Source organism: Urocitellus parryii, chromosome 15 (genome assembly GCF_045843805.1).
Source record: "Urocitellus parryii isolate mUroPar1 chromosome 15, mUroPar1.hap1, whole genome shotgun sequence".
Lineage (NCBI taxonomy): Eukaryota > Metazoa > Chordata > Mammalia > Rodentia > Sciuridae > Urocitellus > Urocitellus parryii.
Window position 1 is genome coordinate 17,745,236 of NC_135545.1, and position 22,301 is coordinate 17,767,536.

Consider the following 22,301-nt stretch of genomic DNA (forward strand, 5'->3'; position numbering starts at 1 on the left):
GCTTCCTTGGTAGACTGAAAACAAAGCACTAGAGCTGTGTGTAATTTATAAAATATCCTTTATTTAGTCTAAGGAACACAGTCAAGTAGTAGGTTTAAAAAAAAACCACACACTTTAAAAAAGATATTATTAGTGTTGTGACCTATATTTGAGCCCATGTGAGGGGACAGTGGTAGAAGCTGCCTGCTATGGCTTTGCCTGATTCTCTGTGCTGGCATTAGCTTGGTGGGAAACAGCATTGGCACAGTCCTGTCCAGTTGCTTACGTTCAAGAATAATTCATGAGTGAGGTTTGTGGAAGAGCAGAAGTTAACATTGATACTGCTGGTATTTCTTCAAAATTTTAATCTATTCATTCCAGGAAGAGTAGAAATGCTTAAAAGAATGGATAATTTGTACTTACTGTTTATGGAGAGGAAGCATATTAGAATGATAGCAGTACTCTGGGAACATAGTATTTTCCTACAAATTCAGAAACTCCCCAGTTGATGTTAAATCATACTTCATGGGCTGGGGGGTGCAGATCAGTAGTAGAGTACTTGCCTAATATGCATGAGGCCTTGGGTTCAATTCCTAGCATCATATAAAATAATAAAGTTTCATAAACTCATACACCTTTTGATTTTACTTAACTGGTAAAGACATACAGAGTAACATTTTAATATGAGAGTTACTCTCCTCCCCCTTATTATTTTAAATGCACAGAATGTTTGAGAATGTTAAAGAATCTCAACCCCTCAGTACTCATGCTATTGTGCCAGAAAAATCCATGAACACACACTGAATTGAGCTGTTTTCACAAGACTTCCTTCCTAATAAACACAACACTTTCTCCTCCTCAGATGTGAGCCAAAATGCAGATGTGCCAACAGTAGGCGTGTTGCTAAGCAGAGGAGAAGCCTAGCAAGTTTGTCCAGCAAATTAGATTGTACAGTGGGATTCAGACAGGAAGCTGCCGGCCTCTGCTCCTGTGCTCCCAGGCAGGTCAAGTCTGGTAGACTTTATCAGGCATGTAAAAAGGTCCTCACGGGTTAGAACATAGGGGCTTTGAAGAAAAATACAAAAAAGCTTCATTAAAATTGGGGGCCTGTGGGACATATTCAGGCTCCTCCCCTTGGCTATTCAGATCCAGTTTGCTTAGGCAATCTGTGGTCCTCATGTTAGCTGCATGGTTCTGTCCCCCTGGCTGGCCTAAGCCACGGCCTGCCACCTTCTTATGTGGTTGTATGGAATTCTAAAGAGAATATCACCTCCAACCAAAGACAGTGAGAGAGAAAATCCGAAACATTTAAGACTAGGTTCAAAAGCTCCCAGAAACCTTCTGCCTGCCTTTCCGTGTTTCCATCTGGTTAGGGGCTGTGAATCGGAATTCAGAATCTGTATTGCCCAGAGGGGACAGGCAGAAGCAGCGAAGAAATACCCAAATGCAATAAATAACACCCAGCTCGGGCCCCTGCCCCCGCCCCTCCCCCAGCTACCACTGCTGGTTATTCCTGGATTTGAACTAAAGAACCTGAGGGAGGAATTCCACCCCCAAACCTCCCTGCACAACATCAAATGTGGGAACCCGGCTGCTGCTTCTGCACAGGATGGAGCCTCAGTCTTTTGCTTGATAGCATCATTTATGGCATGAACTAGAACGTAATGTGTTTACACAAACACGACAATTGTACATCAGCATCTTTACAATATTAAAGGAGTCATATACAAGTCTACAGGCATTATACACAGGGTAGTGCCAATGGGGGCACCCCACCCACCAGTTCTCTGCAGTTTCTCCCCTTGGGAGGAGCCAGCACACGGGGAAGTGTGACAAGGCCGGGGGTGTCCATCTTTGGGCCTGTATGGGAGGCAGCAGGTTGGGCCCTCTCAGGGCCAGTCCTCACTGGAACCTGGGGTCAAGAGCACTAGATATACCTGTGTCCAGGTCTCACAGGCAGGCTAGCATAACGAGTTTAATGAAAACTCAAGTGTGCATATTAGTGTGGAAAAACTGGAGCTGGGGGTGGCTCCCTGAGCTGGGGACCCAGAGGATGCTGCTGACAGATGGGCTTCTTTGTAATGAGGCCCATTCCTGAGGTAAGGTGCAGCCCCGTGGCTGGTCTGGATGGTGAGAGACTTCTCTAGGGACCCAGGTTTAAGTACATGCAGATGGGATGGGAAGCCCCTGGGCATGAGTAGGTCAGGTGACCTACCAAGTACAGCAGCAAAGGAGAGGGTCTAAGATAGGTCAAGAGCCACCCAGCCCCCATAGCCCTCCTCCCAACAGCCTGCCCCTTGGGGGCTCTGCTTCTGTAGCACTGTCCTTGCCGCATCTGTCCCCAGAGCCCCAGCTGGGCCTGAGCACCCTGCAGCTCATCCACCATGCAGGCTTGCTGCACGTTCAACTGAGAACTGAGCACCAGATAAAGAAGGCTTGGTCCTTGTCGGCCTCTTTGACTTGTGCAGTGACAGTTACTTCCATTTTTAAATACTGTAGAAAAATAAGCCATCTCTGAAGCCAGGAGACCTGTGAGAGTCCGCCGTGAGTGGAGAAGGATGATCGGCTGCTCCGGAGTGGCTGGGGATGCCTCTGCTAACCCTGCCTCGGCAGGTCCCTGAGCCTCAGAGGACACTGTACCGGGCTGGGGAGCCCAGGGGCTCGGAGAGTGGACACTGGAGTTCCAGCCACAGCGTCTCTAGGTCACACCAACACTCCTTCAGTGGACACGCCTCCAGCATCCCACATTTCTGTTGCCATGACACCTGGGGCCCTGGTGCTCCCTGGGCGGAAGCCCTCCAGCCCCACCCTCAGTCTCATGCCCACTGCTAAGCACACAAAGGCTGGACTCCCCAGAACTGTTTCCAGGTCTCTGGGGGTGACCCAGGGTTGAGAGGCCTCAGATGAGCACTGAGGCAGCGCCTAGTCCAGGGGCTCCTGCTTTATCCGGACGGCAGTGGGGGTGGGCTGCGGTCGCCGCTCCTCCCGGCAAAGCACATACTCGCTGAACTGGGAAGAGTCCACACCACCCCCGCAGGACGCAGCCACGCTGAAACCCCTCTGGAACAGCCTCTCCAGGACCTATCAGGGAAGAAAGAGGAGTCAGTAGTACCCAGCTACAAGAGTTCGCCTGGGCTGGCGGGCAGTCAGGTATCTGCCAGAGCAAGCTACCTTCTCCTGCTAAGATCTGTCTTACTCCCTGACAAAGGTCCCAACTGTACTATCAGCTAGGTGCCACAACAGGAGGGACAGACACAGCTGGACCCAGGGAACCTTTGTGCGATCCCACCTGGGTGGGCTGCTCTGCGCAGGCTCTCTGCTGCTCTCTGAGGTGTAGAGCCTTGCTTTAGAGAAGAAAAAAAGATCCTTTGGACCCTTCCCTTCTCTTGGGTGTAATCTGCCCCTCTTTCCTCACACGCACATGGCCCCAGGCACCCTCTCCTGCCCCAATAATGGACAGCCCCTGCCCCCAGCCTCTGGGCAGCCACCTGCTTCCTGGAGCTGTGAGTCCCAGATGGTTTGAGGCCTGGGGGCTCATCAGCTCAAAGGAGCTCTGGGTGGAAAGAAAGAGAGGGCAGGCCTCCATGTTCCCGTGGGTTTCTGCCTCTGTGAGGGTGAGTTTTAGTCACTGACATCTGTGTCCCGTAACTATCAAGTTCTGATGGCAACTTGCAGAGTGTGTGCCTGGGAGGATCTTTTCCCACAGAGCCTATTCTGCCCTCACCCCAAAATGCAAGTCTGCCCTTGGATCCAGAAAACAGAACCCCCCCCCCCACTCCATTGGGGTTTCTCAATCCTTACACCCATCTGGGAAAAGCCAGTCCAGAAATGCTCTGGGCAGCTGCTGGGTGCCAGTGTGGTTCCCAGGTGAGCAGGATGAGGAAGGGACTCCACCTCTGTCCCACCTCTCCTGGTGCTTGGGTTTTATTTGAATCCAAGGTCAGACTCTGGGTGTCAAATGACTGCACACTTGGTTGAAAATACTCTGGGCCATTTTTATAGAACATCCTTTTGGGGGGGGAAAAAAAAGTAGAGATCAATTTTTTTAAGTCCATCCCCCAGGCGCCATCATTTAATTATGAGCGGGTTATAAATTATGCATCGACACATTGTTGCCTTTTCTGTAAGATGGCACAGAGGGCTTTGCCATTTCAGGGACCGCCCCTCCTTGGTCTCGCTCTGCCGCCCCAGGGCTTCGGGAGGCAGCGGGAGGTGGGTTGGGTCACCTCAGCCCTCACCTGCACGGAGTTGAGCCGGCAGTAGCCGTTGAGCGGGAAGCGGATGACATGCGTGGGGTCCTGGTTCCAGCCGGCGTTGACCGAGTTGCACATGACATCCCCAGTCTCAGGGAAGACCTCTTCGATGAGAGCCTTCTCTCCGCTGAGCGCGATGCGCTCCCCCAGGTCAGGCGTGACGCGCACCACCAGGCAGTCGCAGGCCCGGCTGCGGCGACGCTGCTCCTGTTCCTGCTGCCAGCGCTCCAGCTCACGCACCATGGGCTGCAGCTGGTAGTACCGGGCTTCTTCATACAGCAGGCTGAAGTCCTGTGGACATGCGCACAGGGGTCGGACAGGTGCACACAGGGTAGGGGGAGGCGGTCAGTCCTTTCCAAACCCAGGGGTCTTCCTCTTACAGCTCTGCAGGAACTGTGACCCAATAGCTCAGTGTGGATTGGGATGGTCGTCCTTATTATACAGAAGGGCAAATGAGGGTCAGATGCTCTGCACAGGCACAGGGACTTTAGCTGCCGACTAGTGGGCACCTGTGCCAGACCCCGCCTGGGCAACTTCTGGCCTTAGCAGTGGGCAGCTTCATCCCCGTGGGGCAGAGAAGCCTCATGAAAAGACCTGGAGACTAGCTCACACTCAAGAGGAGGAGCCTATGTCTTTGCCTGAAGACCTGCTGCCTTCTTAGAATCCCATCCAGAGAAGACATCAGGCTAGACACAGGGTACCCCTCCCTCAACCCACTCTGGAGGAAACCACATTCCAGTGGGGAGGTCAAAAGGTCATTTCCAGGAAGACCTGTATGGATTGGATTTTCAGCTTCATCGCCTGCAGCCCCAAGACCTATCAGTCTCCGTTACTGACCTTCTCTGAGCTTCAGTTTCCCCATCATTAAAATGGGTATAAACACCCAGCTAAGAGAAGGCAAGTGAGAATTAAAGGAGGAAAAGTCTAACAAGTGCCTGGCTCTGACCCTGCCCAAGCAGGCACAGAGTACGATGAGGTGGCTGGAAAGGCGAAGCCCAGCCCCCACCAGGCCACTAGCTCCCCGGCTGGGCGAACTCACACAAATTACTTCTCTGATATTGTCCCTGTGCACCCATATCAACCCCAGCCCCGAGTGGCCTGGGCCCAGGATTCACACTACTCCTTGGGTTCAGGGTACAGGTGACTGGCAAGCTTGAGGACCCCTGGGGGAAAGGCAAGGAAGCCCAACCCGAAAAACAGGGCCCATCCCATGGCCTTTGGAACTGCCTCAAGGGAATCCCAAGTCTTCACCCTTCCTTTGAGCCTGCCATGGGTTAGGGACCCTTCTGTCCTCTTCACAAAGACTCCTCAGGGCTCCATCCTGGGCCTCTGTTCTCTTGGAGTTAACTGTGACATCCGTAGGTTAAGGGACCTCACCTTTCCTCATAGCCCGAAATGTCTCCAGCTGAACCTCTACCAGCTCTTCCCAAAGGAACGAGGCAATACCTGTCCTCAACCTGTTCAATGCTTGAGTTTGTATTCATCAACTCAGGACTCGAGCCACCAGCTGGGAGACACCCGGCACAGTGTTGGAGGTGCTCAGCGCTAAGCCAACGCAACCCCAGGTCTACCCCAGGCCTTTTCCTACATGTTAGTCTCCCCCTTGCTCTACCTTATCCTACCTCTACCCTGGTCCCAGGCCTTCAGCAAATCTCTCTGGGGAAGTGGCCTCCTGTTCCCACCCCACTCCCTCCCTGAACTTCACTCGAGAACCAGTGTGATCTTTCCAGCTGGTGAACTGCTTGCCCTTTTCCTACTCACAACCCCTCCACTGTATGCAGGGGAAGTGCCAAATGCTAAGCCTCTCACCAAGACCCTGCCATCAGACAGCCCTTCCTGCCCTTCCTTTCCCAGTTCACAAGGCCCCAGGCTTGACCCCTGTCTCCACTGCTGGAATGTATCAAGCCCTTTGCCTCTTCCAGCCCCTCACCAAGGCCCTCACATCTGGCTACCTGGTTCCTCCTTCACCACCCATGAAACCCACCTGGGTCAGGTTCCCCATTTGCTTGCACAATACTGTTCTCTGAGGCATTTTGCTCCATGAGATTCAAGTTCAATGTCTATCTTTCCACTGGACTGGAAGCTCATGGGTAGGGCTTGTGGATTCCTTATGTGTCACCATATTTTCAGTTCAAGTTCAGTCACTGTCATTCAGTAACTGAAATGGGTAAAGGACAAAAGAGACCCAAGGCTAAGGGTTCTCTGGGTAGACAAAGGAAGGAAATAAAGGAAAGAAGGATTTTTGCTAACATGAGCTGGAGTGGATCAGGTCTGAGTTTCCTTCCTCCCATGATTCCTGGTGCTTTGGAAGGGCTCGGGGAGGATACGGTGAACCTGGACAGGTTCATCTTGAGACTTGGTGGCAACAGTTGTCTGTTTGGATCATCAGGGTTTTCCCTCTGGGAACTGCCAACAAGGTATAGATTTATGAACCTCTAACTCCTGTAACTCCAGCACGTAGCAGTCCTTAAATGCAACAAACATTAAACTGGGGTAAGTGCCACAACTTAATTGTTGTTACACCCCGATAAATAAGCTAAAAATGTGAGAAAACAAAATTAGTTTAGAAAAACTGATTTAGCCCTTGGCTTCATCGTTTAACTTTTTATGGTTGTCATGACAACCATGGGGTCCATTTATTAAGTCACAGCGTCCCCTGTGTAATGCCACAGCACAGGCCACACAAGGGGAACCACTGGCTGTGGACTTACCTTGAAGTCATCTGGGAGCAGCAGTTTTGATGTCCTCAGAAAGCTCAGGACATAGCGGAAAATCTCCCCATCCCGGTCGATGAAATAATGTTGCTTCAAACTGTCCAGAACAATGGGTTCAGTGCCATTGAAGAGGCGGCTTATTCTGGAAGCAAGAGATGAAGCAGGATGTGGGAAGGAAGGGGCTAAATCCCCCTACCCTGCCCCCACTCCTCAGGGCCCACCCTGTTGGGAGGGGTGAGGGACCATATGGGGCCATGCCAGGCCTGACAGCCATCTGCACATACCTGGGGCATCGAGGCCACCATCATACAGGACAATGGGACAGCTACAGAAACATGCCACCAGTTTCACCTACACCCATAAGCCACAGCCCGAAAAGGAAACACCCATCTGTACACATTAGCCCTCTGACACACGTTACAGGCTTGGAAAACTACAGCAAGACACACCAATCAAGTGGTCACAGAGCTGGTACTCTCTGTATTCGCCAGACAGACCCACCCAGAGAATGCACACTGACCACCTGATACCCCAGCCAACAGCCACAAACCTGGTGAACACATGGAAGCCAGCCAACACAGTCACTAGGGATCCATACCCTCCTCATCCAACCCAGGTCAACGAGCATCAGACACAGCACACTCAGGCAACGGGCATGGGGTCACACAGTCGCTCCCCTTGCAACACACAAATCTCAGGCTGACCCAACACACAGGCCAAGACATACACCAACCAACCCAAGTCACTCTGAAACACAAAATCACAAATGCCCCATAGCTTCTTGCTTAGGAAGCCACGGAGGAAACAGAAGCAGGTGGAAGGGACAGCCTGTGTGCATGTGTACCCCGGCCCCCACACATACCATAGCATGTAAGCATGTGTCCATGACAGAGTATGGGCATTCATATATGCCAGAGCATGTGCACACCTGGCAGGGGTGAGAACCACCAGGTGCTGGCACCCTGTCCTTGTAACAGTGGTGGCTCTAACAAACAGGACATGTAATAGGCTTTGGGGAACCCCTGATGACTGTCCCTGTCCACTCCAGGGAGGAAGAACCAGTCTCAGAGCTAGAGCTGGTACCTCCCCAGTGCCCAGGGCAACAGGTTCTGCTTTGGCTGACTACCCAGCAGACCCCAGCTATGGAAACTCGGGAGCCCAAGGATGATTGGGGCAGCCAAGAACTTGGCTCAGGAAGAGGAGGGAGGCTAGCAGCATCTCCCCGCAATGAGGCCACATAGCCAGGCCCCTCTAGATCCTGCCGCAGCATCAGCTTGTCTGCAAGTCTGGAGAAGGGTGGTTCAACCTGCGACTACCAGCCTCGCTTGTACAGCTGGGACCTGCGCCAGCCTATACTTCTCCAGGGATGCTCCTCTGTCCCCACAACAGCCCACTTTGCTGTCCATTCACAACCTCTCCCAAGGCCCTGCCTATCACTGCCAGGAATACTAGCTAGGCAAAAGCTGAGCAGCTTAGAGCCCCCAAGCACCTCTCAGGGCCTCCCATCCATACCACAGTATGCTGTAGTAGCCTGGTGTCAGCCAAGAGGTTCCATCCACATACAGGATAGCTATGCAGTTTCCTGCTCTCATTGTAGGTATGTGGTCAGCCTCTGCCCCAGTGGGGAAGCATAAAAGAGCAAGACCACCTCATAGATGGGGTGAGTGGGTCAGAGGCCACAGAGAGGGCTATGGAGGGCTGAGCCTGTGGAACCAGAGCTTCAGCCACCCAGATAATACTCTTCTCAGGGCTGCAAAGGCTACCGAGCCCAAAACCTGTGATAGTGGTCCTGGGGGACACAGCCCATGCTGGAAAACCTTGTGAGTTTCACAACTCATTGCAGCATTCAAAGTGCCCAGTGGCCTGGAGCTTGGACACTGAGTTGTCAGAGTTGAGGGCTTCTAGCATCCCTGGAGACATGTGGCTCAGCCAGGCTGCCAGGTGCAAGGACAGTGGTCTGCAGACAGCTGAAGGTCCACAAAAGGCATGAGCAGGAAGAGGTAAGAGCCACATCTACAGGTGAGTCAGCAAATCCAAAGCCTCGGTCTCCCTGGGAATGTTCCACACCCTCGCAGCTGAGCTCAGCTGCTGGATACAGCAAGCAATGTGCTGGGCCTGGCTGAGATCCAAATCCCTCTGACATCAGGGCTGGCTGAGGCTGTAGATCGTCCTGTTGGTCTAGAGGACTCCTAATCCACCCACGTTCCAGGGCTGACTAGGTTCTATGTTGGTGTATTGATCCAAGGCTGGGAAGTTCTCAACCTGCCTTATTTGAGGGCTGGCTGGTTCTAGATCTTTCCACACTTCAGCGTCTATTCCGGGACCAACCGGCAGCGGCGCATCTCATAGCACAAAGACCTTTCATGCCCTGGGCATCCGAGCCTACCAAGGATGCATGCAGGCTGAGGGAGGGTCAGGACCATCACCATGAAAGAACCCTCTGCCACTCGCAGGGTCTTAAGAGTGAGCTCCCACCATGAGCTCCTGGTTCTGTGGGTGGCTCCATGTGTCCCATGGAAACCAGCCCCAGGCCACCCCGAGGGAGGCTGCAGGGTGTGGGAGCCAACTTGCGAAGTCCTCCACGGAGAAAGCTGGTAAGTTCACACTGCGGCAGCTGGGACCCTCTGGGGCAGAAAAGAAGACTGTCCCACCCCCTGCCCCTAGTGCACAGAGGGAAGCATCATACTATCTTCATTGGCTTTTTTATTCCCTTTTTAAAAAAGCTTTGGCTCCAAGCTCCTGGATGTTTCAGCACAAGGTTTCATTTGTCCCAAAGCTCCTGGCCAACTCCCATTTGTAGTTCTCCACAGTCAGATGGACACCAGCAGACAAGTGACATGAAGCAGGCAGGACACAGGGGAGAAGCAGACCTAGGAAGTCTACCCAGCCCCAGGCAGCTGTGTCTCTGGGTAAGGACCAATGACTGCTCCTGGGAGGACCAGGGGAGACACCCAGCACCAGGCCCTCCGACACCCAGGCCACCCTGACCCATCAGAACCAGAATCCTGAGCACAGTGCTGTGGGCACAGGGAACCCTCGCTCTCACAGCTCTGCCCAGGGCATGACATTTCTGATATCCAGAAACTCCCATGAAGAATTAGCACTTTTACTTCTCCATGTGCAGGTGACCATCAATGATACTGGAGAAGGGATAGATCTTCATTCCAAAATTGTTGAAAAACAAGTTTTAAGTTGTAAAATTAAATTTACAGAGCTGGTACACATATCCTCGCCAGACAGAGGCCTCATGCCAGTTCCCTGGCTATCCTGCAGGTCTCAAAAGCCCCTGGCCTCTAGGCCAAAGCTTCAGTCCTGGGGATCAGCTCTACTTCAAACCAGAAGCCATCCGGGCAGAACAACACACTCATCTTGACCCCAGTCCTGGGAAAGAACGCTGACTGCTACCCCCTCTGGGCACATCCTGCCAATCAAGAGTTGCACATGCCAGATCATGGGGCCACAGGAGCCTCGGCTCCTCAGTCAGAGAGGAAGGATGAACCACACTGTGCATCTGGGAAGGGAAGACCACCCCTGCCCTCCCTGTTCCCAGGCAGCAGTGGAGAGACCTTTCCCCAAGGTCTGGACTATGATTGCTCCAGAAAGGCAAACATCTGACTTCTGGAAACACTCTTCCGAGAGGGTTATAGGCAAAGATTTTATGAATTTCACTCACAAACATCGTCAGCCGATTAAGGAATGATCTATTTCATACAACTCGGGAATGCTGCAGAAGGCAAAACTCAAATTAAATAAGCAGAATTCATCTCCTGCCCAAGACAGGGCTCTGCAAGTCAGCACGTAGGCCTGTGCCACTGACCTGGCCTCATGGCTCCTGGTCTCCCAAAGCCCCAAGTCCATAAGGGCCCCATGCCTAGTCTCTGCCAGGCTGAGGGCATGAAGCCCCAACCACCATCTGTTCCCCATACTCCCCAAATTCTGAACTGGACACAGCATTCATCTCCAGTGCTCCCTCAAGGGGGCATTTCTGCCCTCCTTAAGGGGCTATTCCACCTGGCCCTCAATAAGCTCCCAAAGCAGCCACTCCACACCCTGTAATCCTCCCTGCTCTGAGCAACCACACCCGTGATGAGGCAGCCTGACACCCCAGCTCCCCAGAGATGACCCCTCGATATCTAGGGAATTAATTAACTCTTCTTCTTATTTTAAATGTATAAAATCAGGGTGATGCCCCGAAGCCGTGGCCTTTCCACTGCTCAGCCCTCGGCAGCCCCAGAGAACTGTGGCTGCACCGTTGCAGGAGCAAACAGCAAGCAGCATGACATGTCACCTCCAGGGGATGTTCACAGAGATGCAGCCCACCTCTGGTGGGTCCAGCTGCTGTGCCAATGGGGAAACCAGGTCCACCCAGGGAGGGAAACACCCAAGAGGCAAGAGCAGGGGAGTCAGAGATACCCTGTGCCTCCCTTAGGTAGAGTCAGGACAACCCGAGCGTCAGCAGCGTAGGAGGCTGTACCAAAGCAGTATGGGAGGAGCCTGCAAGCCCCCCCCACCCCAGGCCTGGTCACTTTATCCACCATGGGGCTGTGAGGTCCATGATCAGTCATTGCCTCAAATATTCCTGAATGTCCTAGAATTCCTAGTCAGTCACTGTGACATCCAGCTCCAAGGGAAGCCTGATGCTAGCTCGCTAGCCCTCAGGGTCCAACAGTGGCTGCAGCTCTTCCTCCTTATGCACTTTCCCAAAGGCCAAAATGAGAAATCGGATCAAATACCTCCATGCACACAGGACCCCAAGATGTACTTAGCATCCCTTGCTCACAAATGAGGGAGACCTCAGTCCCACTCAAGAGGATCCTGAAGGTGCATAAGACTCCCCAGCCAGCTGCTAGTCAGGCTCAGCTGAGGTAGGCTCTGAATAAGTCAAGTCTCCGTTACTAGGTCAGGCAACCTCGCACAACCAATGCTACCAGTACAGGGTCACAAACTCCGGTTCAAAGCAGTCTTGGACAAGCAGACTATGTCTTCCGAACCCTCCTCCCCGTGTCTGCATGAGGCAGTGCACCCCGAAGAGCCCTGTAGGGGGCCGGCAGGGTAGACAGGGCTTTGCCATTACAAGCTACAAATGCCACCTCTTATCACTACTTGCCTGGCATTTTGAGGGGTTCTCTCTTACCTGGAGTCAGGGTACTTGGTCAGTGTGGCCAGGCTGCTGGTGTACATGTGGCCGCCCACATCGATGTGCACAGGTGCGTTGGACTTGGTAAGCTGAGCTGGCAGTGGGATCCCCTGGGCAGCCAGGGGAGACACAGGCGACCGGGTGAGAGACAGCCGGGACATATTTCCTCCCTCCTAGAGACAGAAATAAGGTGAAAACCAAGAGTTTCTAAATGACACAGCCATGTACTCCCTTTATTGCAAGTGTGATCACAGATCTAATCAGATCACTTCTGCTTGTGCCTGATCACATATTCCGCTGACAAATTACGGCCACCACTGTAATTAAGTGTATTTGCATCATTTTCTTCAAAGTACCAGAGGGAAAAAGAAAGATGCTTATTAGCAATAAGAAATCAAGAAAAAAAAATTTTCAAGGTGTCAGCCTCCAGGGGCATAAAACAAACTGCAAAATTCTAATTAAAGGTCGAGGGCTTATGTGTTAGATGTGAAATATCCCTTGACAAACGAATCACCAATTTGTGAATTGGGATTCAGGGGTTTTTGCAAGTTTGTCTCAGTAACGAGACACCTCTAAATTAGTGACTTCCTCAGCACCTAAGGCGCTGAGTTTTATACATGTAGTAAATTTCACATCAAATTAAGAGCATTTTTGTTTCAAAAAAATACATAATTGTACAGCCAGTCAACAGCCATCTCTGGAGTGCCAGGGCCCCAGGGAAGGGCAGTCAGTGAGCAGGCACCCTGGAAAAAAGGCAAAGAGGGGGCCACCGGAATGGACCCAGCCTACCCTACAGGCTCACCGCGGTGCCGGTACTGCCGTGTGCGTGAAGCGAGGACCCACTCGGCCGCTCCTTCCGGTGAGGCATCTAGGCTTCCATGGCTGCCCAGAGTATCTGTGGGAAGCGGCGACAAAACCAGAGTCATGGGCACCCAATCTCCCCTGGAGTCAGAGATGCTTAGCGTCATCCTTTCTGCATGCTCTCTGGGACCCCACACATGCCAGGCGGCCCCCCATATTCCACCTGCCACTATCCTCTCTTCACACCCATAAGCAGGCCTCCTGGGCATAGCAGATTACACACACACACACACACACACACACACACACTCACACACACTCACACATGTGTTTTCTGGGCAGCTCCATGTCTGCTAATTCAGCTAATGACAGTACTGAAACATATGCTCACCATTATTGCCCCGAAATGTTTCAGAACAAATCTGATTTTCCTGGTATTTTGGTTTAGAGCCATGTTACCAAGCGTGTCTCCTCTTGCATCCGCAGGGAACCTTGTGGACGGCAGCACAGGAAGGATCCCCCACCCTCCGTGGGCCAGAGAGCCCAGGAGCTCTCTCCACTGTGTTAAGATACAGTTTGCAAACTGGCTGGACCCAGGGAAGCCTCTTTTAACCAAAGCCAGGATACAGGGATAAGGGAAAGTCGCTTGGGAAGCCACCTCTCCCCTATGGCTCCCAATAGCAGAGAAAACCTGTCTTTGTTTGCTAATCTGCACCTCCCAGTTTCTCAGCAGCCCCCCACTATGGTGTTGTCTATGCCTAATGTATTCCAGACCCCCTCAGGATCACATGCCCCTGAGGCATTAGAGAACTGGCCAGACAGCAATCAGCAAATGGACCCTTTTTCTGCCTCCTCCCCAGAGCTACTAAGCCACTTTTCTCTGTGCCATAGCCACCTGAAATAAGATTGTCCCTCAGTCCCAAGAAGCCACCCCCAGGGCTCTTTGCAGGCTCCATGCAGGAGAGGTGGAGAAGGGCAGGTTTCTGCAGCTCCTTCCACTGACTTGGGGCTGTCTCAAAAGGGGAGAAGGGAGCTTTGCATGGTGAACAGACACACACACACACACACACACACACACACAAAATACACACACACACACACACACACACACTCACAGAGCTTCCACACACCTAGCCTGCACTTCTCTTTCACAGGTTTAACCCTTAGAGAGAAACCAAATGAAATCCTGGGGACCCAAGGGGCTGTTTTTCCCGTTAAACTCTGGCTTCTAAATGTGTGCCTTGAAACTCAACACTGAATTTTAAAACATGGACCAAGGTCCAATGAGAATCACATTCTGCAAATTTAAGGAAGGTTGCTCTCCTGTGATTAGTTCTGCCCTGAGTGCCCTGGCAAATTCCCTGACCTGAAACTGTTTGGGGTGGGGGTAGAGGGTTATACCCTCACTGGGAAGCTGGCTGCCCCATCTGCTACTTTTGGCATTCCTGAGTTCCTGAAAGCTTAAAAAAGAAAACCAGGTCACTTATCTCAAGGAAGTTCTGAGAAACCAAAACAGACCTCAGGAATGAATTATCCTGCCCTAGGAGGCTCTGCTGGGGGAGGAGTCAGAAGGGAAGACACGCTGAGGATAAACTGAAGGGGAAGGAATTCCAACTGAAATTCTATCCAAGCGGACTGCACAACGTTTCCCTACCATCAAGATACAACTCAAAAGTGACAGGTAACACTAAGCACCCATCACCTGAACTGCTCCATCCTGTTCTCACGCAGCCTTTTTCCCATCAAAAGCACAATCTGATGTTCAGGGCAAATGAGAAACTCACCATTGGAAGCCCCAGGCGTTACGCCTTGACCCGAATCTCCAGTGCTCCCTCGGACAATCGCATCTGTGCTGGACAACGACCCTTTTCCCGAGACCACTGCTGAGGTCAGAAGCATAAAAGTGGTTGCAGTTAAGAGACACAAGTTCACTCCACCAACACCAGCATCAAAACCACGACTCAGTCCCAGTCCTCCCCGCTGTCCTAAGACTCAAGGCCGAACAGCCTGTTGCAGGGAGCTCAGCAGCAATGCACGAGAGGGCCCGCAGGTTTGCAAACCGGCCCACTATGGGCCCCCTTCTCCAAGCTGCGGCGGGAGACCCGGGTCCCGCGCCCGCCCGCCCGCAGCTGAGCCCCGCCCGCCCGAGCAGAGGGAAGTGAGCAGAATGCCACGCTCATTTACACACAAAATGATTTTGTGTCCCATTGTGCTCGCAGTTGTTCAGCTCTCTGGGGGTGATTAAACTGGCTGAGCTGCGGCAGCTTGAGACGATTTCACTAAATCGCTTCTTCGTGAAGTCGCTTCTTTGCTAAGCTGTTATTTTAACCATAAAAGGTAAACAGAAGGCGCCTCGCAAGCTCCCTTCAGCTCCACGCCCTGGGCGCTGGCCCCGGGCGCTAGTGCCAGTGGCCTACAGAATTGTCCAGTGGGTAGACCGGGTGGAAGGCTGGCGGGCCACCTGGTGCTCGCCAGCCCAGCCGCCCAACCGGCCAGTATGAACTTCTGGGCGACGGGAGCCGGCTGGGCTAAAGCACTCGGCGCCGCGGGGCGGGGTGGCCTCCGCACCCGAAGGGCCAGGCTGGGAAGGGAGGGGTGTGCGGCGGGGGCGGGGACAAAGTTAAATCAAGAGGCAGACACTTCGAGACCACAGATGGGAAGCTCGCCTAATTAAGGACGTAAAAGCGCTTTTGTTCTCAAAGTTTATTGTTGCTGGGATTAAAAAAAATTAATTGAAACTAATGCTGTTATTCACTCGTGCAGTTAAATTCCTTCATGCACATTTGAGACATGGAGTGAAAACTTGAAGCTTTATCTTTCTGCAGTCGGGGTCTTCGGGAAGACAGAAAGGCGCTGCTACGGAGGCGGGAGTGTGGGGATGTTTGCGGGTGTGTGCCCAGCCTGCGAGTCCAGGTCAGGAAGGTGCTGGTGGGCAGAAAGGACCTGGAGGTAGCGGTCGGGTCTCAGTGCGGCCCTGGCCGGGTCCCACACCCCGCGCGCCTGGAACGACCACCAGCGCACTAACCCCTCCCGCCTGGTTTCGGACTCCCGGGGTGGGCGTCAGAGGACGCACATCCGTCCCGTTAGAGACTTTTTCTTTCTCTGATTTGAGCGCCAAGCTAGGGCCTGTGCGTCTCGAAGCCCCAGCTGCAAGAGCCGGTTTCTGACCCCGGAAAGTCGCCGGTTCTGCAGGGCATTCGGTCCTGCTCTGGGACCAGAGTGTGAGGACCTGCAAGCGCGCACACGCGCGCACGCACACGCACACACACATACATACACACCGTGCGGCAGGAAGCTCGGATCCCGCCCGCGTGGGGAGGGTCCACCCGCGGCCAGGACCAGCCCACGTGGGCAACCCCCCCTCGCGCCAGGCCTTTGTGCTGGGCGCCCCCGCGCCGCCAGCCCCCGCCGCCCAGCAGAGGGACAAAGCAGCTGCCCCCGCCCACGTCAGGACCCTGCCCGGGAGACTTTCTCGGTATCGCACCCACTTTGGGGACAGGGGTGCACGGCGCTGAGGCGGTGGCCTCCCGCGCTGGGCTTACCTCAGAGCCGGAGCGGCGGACTGGGCTCGGACGCAGCCCCCGCCCCCCGCAGCCGCCGGTTTCGGGCGCCCGGCGCAGCCTCGCCGCCTATGCTCGCTGCGCGGGTCGCTCCGGTCTCGTCCTGGAGTTACTTTCTCTCTCGCCCCCAACCCTCCCCCCACCCACCCCTCCCGCCCCGGCCCCCGCTTCGCGCGGCCCCTCGCGGCGCGCCGCGCCGGGGCCTCCCCTCCCCGCCCTCCCCTCGCCTCCTCCCCTCTTCGCGGCCGCCGCCGCCGCCGCCTCCTCTTCGCGCCGCTCTCCGGCTGCCCTCCCGCCGCTCCCACCTCCTCTCCTCCCTCCTCTCTCTCCAGCGGCCTCCCCCGATTGCTGGAGAGAAAATCAGCCCCCCACCCCAGCCCGTAGCCCGCGCCTTGTCGCGGCCCAGCCGGGACGCAGAGGGCAGCGATCCGGCTCCAAATTACCCTGAGCGGCGAGCGCGAGCGGGCGCGCGCGGCGACTCCTGGCTCGGGGCTCGGTTGCGCCTCGGGGCAGAGGATTAGAGTCGCAATTAGCTCCGCGCGCCCGCGCCCGCCGCGCTCGGCGACAAAAATGCGCTGTTTCCCCTCCTTTCGCCCAGCGATCCCCACCCGCCTCTCCCCGAGCCGTCGCCTTCCCGCCGGGGCCTCCGCCAGGACCCTCCCGGGAGCGGTGCGCCCAGGCCCCCGCGCCCTCCGCGGCCCAGCCCCCCGCCCCCCGCCGGCCGGCCACGCGGCGCCCGGGCCTCCTCCGGGCTCGGGGAGGGGGCGGGGGAGAAGCTGATTTTAATCATTGTCATTTCATCTGATGTAATATTTCCCCGGGCGCTTTCAGCTGGGCATAAATTTTCGGCTCCCAAATAAGTAACACAGGGCACGTTTCTCACATTTCTTGACTCCTCGGTTACAAAGAGGAGAGCAGCCGCCGCCGCGGCGCCCGGGGCTGGGGGCGGGACTTGGGAAGAAACTGGGCTGCGAGTCGGCCGGGGCTGGAACGGAGCCGGGGACCAGGGCCGCCCCTCCCCCTTCCCGGCCTCCTTCCCCGGGTCTCTGCCCCTGCTGCCCCTCTCCCGGGGAGCAGCGCCGCCAGTGACGTTTGCGGACACGCGGGCGGCCACCGCGGGGGAGGGGCGCGCGGGGGGCACCCGGCCGGCAGCCGCCGGCTAGACGCGCCATTTCCTTTACGCGCGCGGCGCGATGGAGACGTTGGCGGCCAATGCTCCCTGCGGCGCCAGGGCCTGCGCCCATGACCCCACTATCGGGTCCTGGTGTCCACTGCCCCTTCCTTCGCCTTCTCTCCCACCGCCTCCTCTTCTTCTTCCCCTTGCGCCCCGCCCGTCCTTCCTCTACGACCATTTCCTAGGTCTTAGGAAACCGAGCGCTGCCGTTGTGCCCGACCCATACTGCGCCCTCGCCTGGCTCCCGGGACGTCCGGGCCAGAACCGGGCTCAGGCTGGAGGGCGGGTGCGCTCCGGTCGGGAGAGCGCCGGGGGCCCCTCCACGAGCTCCGGCCGGACCTCGGCGCCCTCTAGCGGCTGTAGTCCCGGGGGTCGCGGGGAGAGCTGTGGGAGGATGATGAACTGGGGGCCTGCCTCGCCAGACTAGGGGACCTTGCGTGCAGAAGGAGCGTCCGGACCGCGTTTCTGTAACTTCTCCACGCGGGAATAAGCAGAAACTTTCCTCCTAAGGGAGGGTTTTATTTATTTATTTATTTATTTTAGATCCCGAACTACTGGAGAAGGGGGAAATTTTCTCATTAAAGTTACATCCCTGCAGTTAGTTCAATTACTTGATATATGCAGAAGATGTTGTAAATTTATAGATTTAAATAGCTTACAAAGATGCCGCAGGCCCCATCAGTTAATTTCCTTAATTTATGGATTTTAAGCTGCTCCGAGAACAGAAAGGGGCCCTGGAAGTAGGTCAGGGATCCGTGCAATGCGGCCCAGGGCTGCCCACTCTGCTCCCCAAGCTCTGGAGCCCCTGGGCTTCTTAATTCCCAGCTTTGGCTAAACAACACCACTCTTGGCGCTGGGTGGCCTGGCCAGGCCTGGCCCACCCTGAGTGGTCCGCTCAGCTCTGTGGCCCACTGCTCCGATCTGTCCAACGTTGTTCAGAATCTAAGAACAGCAAAGCAACCTCCACCTCGCATTGAAGGAACGGACCCAAATAGGAAGTGACAAGTACTGTGACTTCCTGAGGTTCTCCCCAAACCCCAGGTGGGGTCACTCCTCAATGGAGGAGATCCTGTGGGGATGCTCCCAGCTTCAAGGACAGAAACTTCCTATTCCTTTGAGGAGAGAAGAATGACGAAAAATGCACCGGGCTCGTTTGAGGAACCAGGACCCACTGAAAACCTGCTTGTGATGGCCCTCGTGGCCCCCAGGACCCCTCAGTCCTCTTTTCTCTTCGAGGTCGTTGCTGGTGTGCCTTTGTTTTGTGTTCAATATGGATGAATATATACATATAAATTAATACTTAAAAGATTGGTATAAACTCAACTGTTTTAGGAAGCCACATGGCAATGTGATTAGTATTGGTATTCATGATTTAACATTTCTTTTCCCACTAGATGAAGTTTCTAAGATTTGCAAGGTACATGTCAAGGACGGGTGTATAAATGGATTTTTATTTATTCACAACTCCAAGACTAATTGCTTCCCTTTGCCTCAAGGCCACGAGATTGGTTTTAATATGACACTTCAAAAGTATTCATAGAAGTACAGAGATACTAAGTGTCATTGTTTAAGAGACAGATCTCACTGTTGTACTGCTGACCCTGAAAATAGGATGTTCCACTTTATTTTAAATTCCTACATGTTTTTTTAAAGAGTTTCACTTTATACCAACTATATTAAAAATGCACAATTTAATCGAAACAAAAACTGACCATTTTGAAGGACCTTTCTTTCTTTAATACTGCTGGGGACTTTGTTTTTATATTCCTGAGCCCTTTTATTAAAGAGCTGAACTTTATACATGTCGTTAAGAAGAGTAAGTTTGGGTCATAATTTATTCTCAAGTGTTTTAAAAGTTCCCGGCTAAATGTCAACCATCCCTTACATTGATATGTGGACATGGCCCTGTGATAGGCACTTAATGGTCTGTGGTATATAATACAATGGTGATGCATTTTTTAATTGAAAATGTATAATTAGGACTGAAAACATATTGCACATCTTGTGGAATACATCTACTTTGATTACTGCGGTCCAGGAAACAAAATTGGATGTGAGTCTAATCAGAACTTGCTTTATCATTAAGATTTAACTAGCACTTAAGCCATTGCAGTTTATAGTGTAAAAAGCAGACTCAAACCTGTGCCCACTTTGACATTCCTCTGTACATCACAGGTCAGGCAGGTCGTCTGCCAGGTATAAAACCATGTGTGGCACACAGAACCCAGGGCAGGACCTCGGGTTTCCAAATGTTTCAGGTTGGTTTCCAGTGTGATTTTGTGTTTTGTTGTCATTGTTGTTTGCAGACTGTTTAAAAATTAGGATCTTAATGAGGCAGGTAAAATGAATCCCATGTGAGATCATAGTCTGTCTAACCTAATCTCAGGAAGTCTGTGACCAGACCAATGGAGTAATAGGCTGAGGGACCCGGCAGCTGGGTCTTGCAAGGAGGGAAGAGCTGGGGTACTAGGCAAGGCTGTCTTCTCCCTACTCCCCTCAGGCTTCCTGGGGTAAAGGCCAGACCCTCCCAGGTCTGTGCCCATGACTCAGAGATGGCCCATGTCCAGGCTAGAATTGAGGCAGGCCAGCCCAGAGCTCAGAATCTGATGTTCACTTGGCCTCTTGGGAATCCCCCTCACCCTTCCCACCTGGTTGAGCCCTCAAAGAGGGAATGCAAGACACTAGTGCCTCCCCAAACCAGATTTCCTCTGCCTGTCATTGAAGAGAATAATGCAAGACCCCCCAGGACTCTCTGGGCCCTGCCCAGTTGCAGACACCATGCTCAGGCACAGGCTTTATCGTTTCTAGTGGATCAGAAGGCAGGGGCCATCTCCAGGTGCTGCAGGCCACCCCTCCCTCCTTTCCTCTGCATGCAGCCCAGGCATGCTGCTCAGAACCAAACTAACTTTGCCCTCCCTGGGAACCAGCTCAGAGTAAGAACCATGAGACCAGCCTGAGACCTTAAAAGCTGTATCAGAGTAGCTTCCCTGATGAGCACTTGATTCTCTCCTACAACAGCAAGTGGGTGGAGGGAGCCTGGAATTGACTGGGGGGCTCTGCGGTGTTATCAAGGCCCTGGGTCTCTCCACTTGCCATCTCCAGCACATTGGGCTATCCTCATGTCAGCTCTTCCCTGGTCTCCAGATTAATGGAACTCAAAGCTTCAGACCTTCCTAAACACCCGTGGAAAACAAGGAAGTCACCCCAACGGCTCCCACGACCCTCCCGGGTGCCTCCTATTGGCCCAAACCGAGTCAACCTGCCACCTAGCAATCCTACTGCTAGGAAAGGGATTGGCTTCAGCCAATCAGGTTCCCTGTGGTTAGGGGTGGGGTGGGGAGTCTGGGGTTACTGCCCCACACCTTGGAAGAGAAATGGATACCGAGCCAAGTGGAGCTCTGCCTCAGAGAGGCAGATTTTTGTGTTCAAGACGCACCCCCAAATTTTATAAGCTGTTGACCCTGAGCTAGAAGGAAAGAAGAACAGTGGAGAGAGGCCCCCCAAACTCTAACAGATACCTCCAGGAAAATTTAAGGTAGCTATGTCCTCAACTGTCTTTCACCCAAACCCTCAGGAGATGCAAGGCCCAAATATGGGGGTGGTCTGGCAGAGGGTGGCTACTTCCAGGAAGCCAAGCCAGGCCACTGCCCCCAGGCCCTCCACCTGGGTTCCTCCTCAGGGTTCATTCCACTCTCCTGAGCTGCTTCAGCACAGAACTGAGATCCTCCAGCAGCCCCTTGGGGCATGGGGGAATGAGGCTGTTCCTTGTCAACAGCAACTACGGGGAAACAGGGAAATGGTGGCCACGCAGGCAGTGCCTGACATTGGGAAGAGGCCCCAGAGCAGCCCAGGGACAGCAGCATTTACTGAGATTGCTGGTCAGACGAGGCTGTTGCAGTGGAGAGAGGCCGGTGAGGCCCTCTTTGGGCTCCTCAGGTTTTCTCAATCAACATAGGCCCTGTCCAGACTCCTGCGGGAGCAGCCTTAAGCACTTGAGTCTTGCCTCTAAATATCGAGAGGCTACCACTGTGGCCCTCAGTGACCACCAGGGCTCACAGGTCACAGGGCTCAGCAGATTGCTTTTGCGAGAGTCCAAGAGTTTTTCTCATGAAAAGAGTTTATACAGTAAGGAAAGTAGCCTTTGATGAGTCAGCCCTGCCCCTGGGCGCCTTCCTGGGACCAAAGCCTGGCACACTGACCCTCTTTCTTGTCCCAGGCAGTTCCTTCCCCTTGGGCCCGTCCACTAGGAGACTGTCTGAAAGTGGGGCATGAACTTGGGAAGTGTGAGTCCAACTGGGTGGTCTTGGCCTTTCGGGCTCAGAGTCTCAGTGTCCTGCTGTGTGATGTGGGAACAGTGAGAGGACCTAGCTGGTGGGAATGCCCAGGGAATTGTGTGTGGACATATGCAAGGGACGCAGCCTGGCCCAGGGTAATCGCTCAGCAAGTGTGAATTATTTTGAAAACGATGGTGGAAACTTCCTCTTTCTTTTTTTGTTGGCTAGTCTCTTCTTTCAACTGACCCTTCAAAGAGTTCTGGATAGGCCTAGGTTGTACCCTCTCCCTTCCGGGTGCTGCTGGCCTGGAGCCCACCCACAGGAGACACATGGGAACTCAGGAACTGCCCCTTGACTCCAAGAGTCCAGGCTTAATACCTCGTGACTGTATAATTAAGATGAACTTGTA

General features: G+C 53.7%; 1 protein-coding gene across 4 annotated transcripts; it reads right to left on the reverse strand.

Annotated features, from left to right (window-relative positions):
* Positions 1 to 114: 114 nt before the first annotated feature.
* Kctd15 (potassium channel tetramerization domain containing 15) lies at positions 115 to 16,570 on the reverse strand. 4 transcript variants are annotated; one of them, XM_026391217.2, is made up of 8 exons: positions 16,427 to 16,570; positions 15,073 to 15,200; positions 14,669 to 14,764; positions 12,886 to 12,978; positions 12,081 to 12,256; positions 6,944 to 7,088; positions 4,218 to 4,523; positions 115 to 3,060 (listed from the first exon to the last, which is right to left on the reverse strand). In XM_026391217.2, the coding sequence occupies exons 4-8, from the start codon at positions 12,949 to 12,951 to the stop codon at positions 2,902 to 2,904; spliced, it is 852 nt and encodes a 283-aa protein (XP_026247002.1). In that variant the 5' UTR covers positions 12,952 to 12,978; positions 14,669 to 14,764; positions 15,073 to 15,200; positions 16,427 to 16,570; the 3' UTR covers positions 115 to 2,901. The 4 variants fall into 4 exon arrangements, with proteins under 4 accessions (XP_026247002.1, XP_026247001.1, XP_026247000.1 ...); XM_026391216.2 differs by having other exon boundaries at positions 14,669 to 14,767; XM_026391215.2 differs by lacking the exon at positions 15,073 to 15,200.
* Between the last annotated feature and the right edge of the window lie 5,731 nt (positions 16,571 to 22,301).

Coding starts and splice junctions, on each gene's coding strand:
- Kctd15 (XM_026391215.2), bottom strand. CDS start 12,951: ATGCCTCACCGGAAGGAGCGGCCGAGTGGGTCCTCGCTTCACGCACAC. Junction 7,089..12,080: donor ACCAAGTACCCTGACTCCAG/GTAAGAGAGAAC, acceptor TCTTGCTTCCAG/AATAAGCCGCCTCTTCAATG. Junction 4,524..6,943: donor TGCTCCCAGATGACTTCAAG/GTAAGTCCACAG, acceptor GCATGTCCACAG/GACTTCAGCCTGCTGTATGA.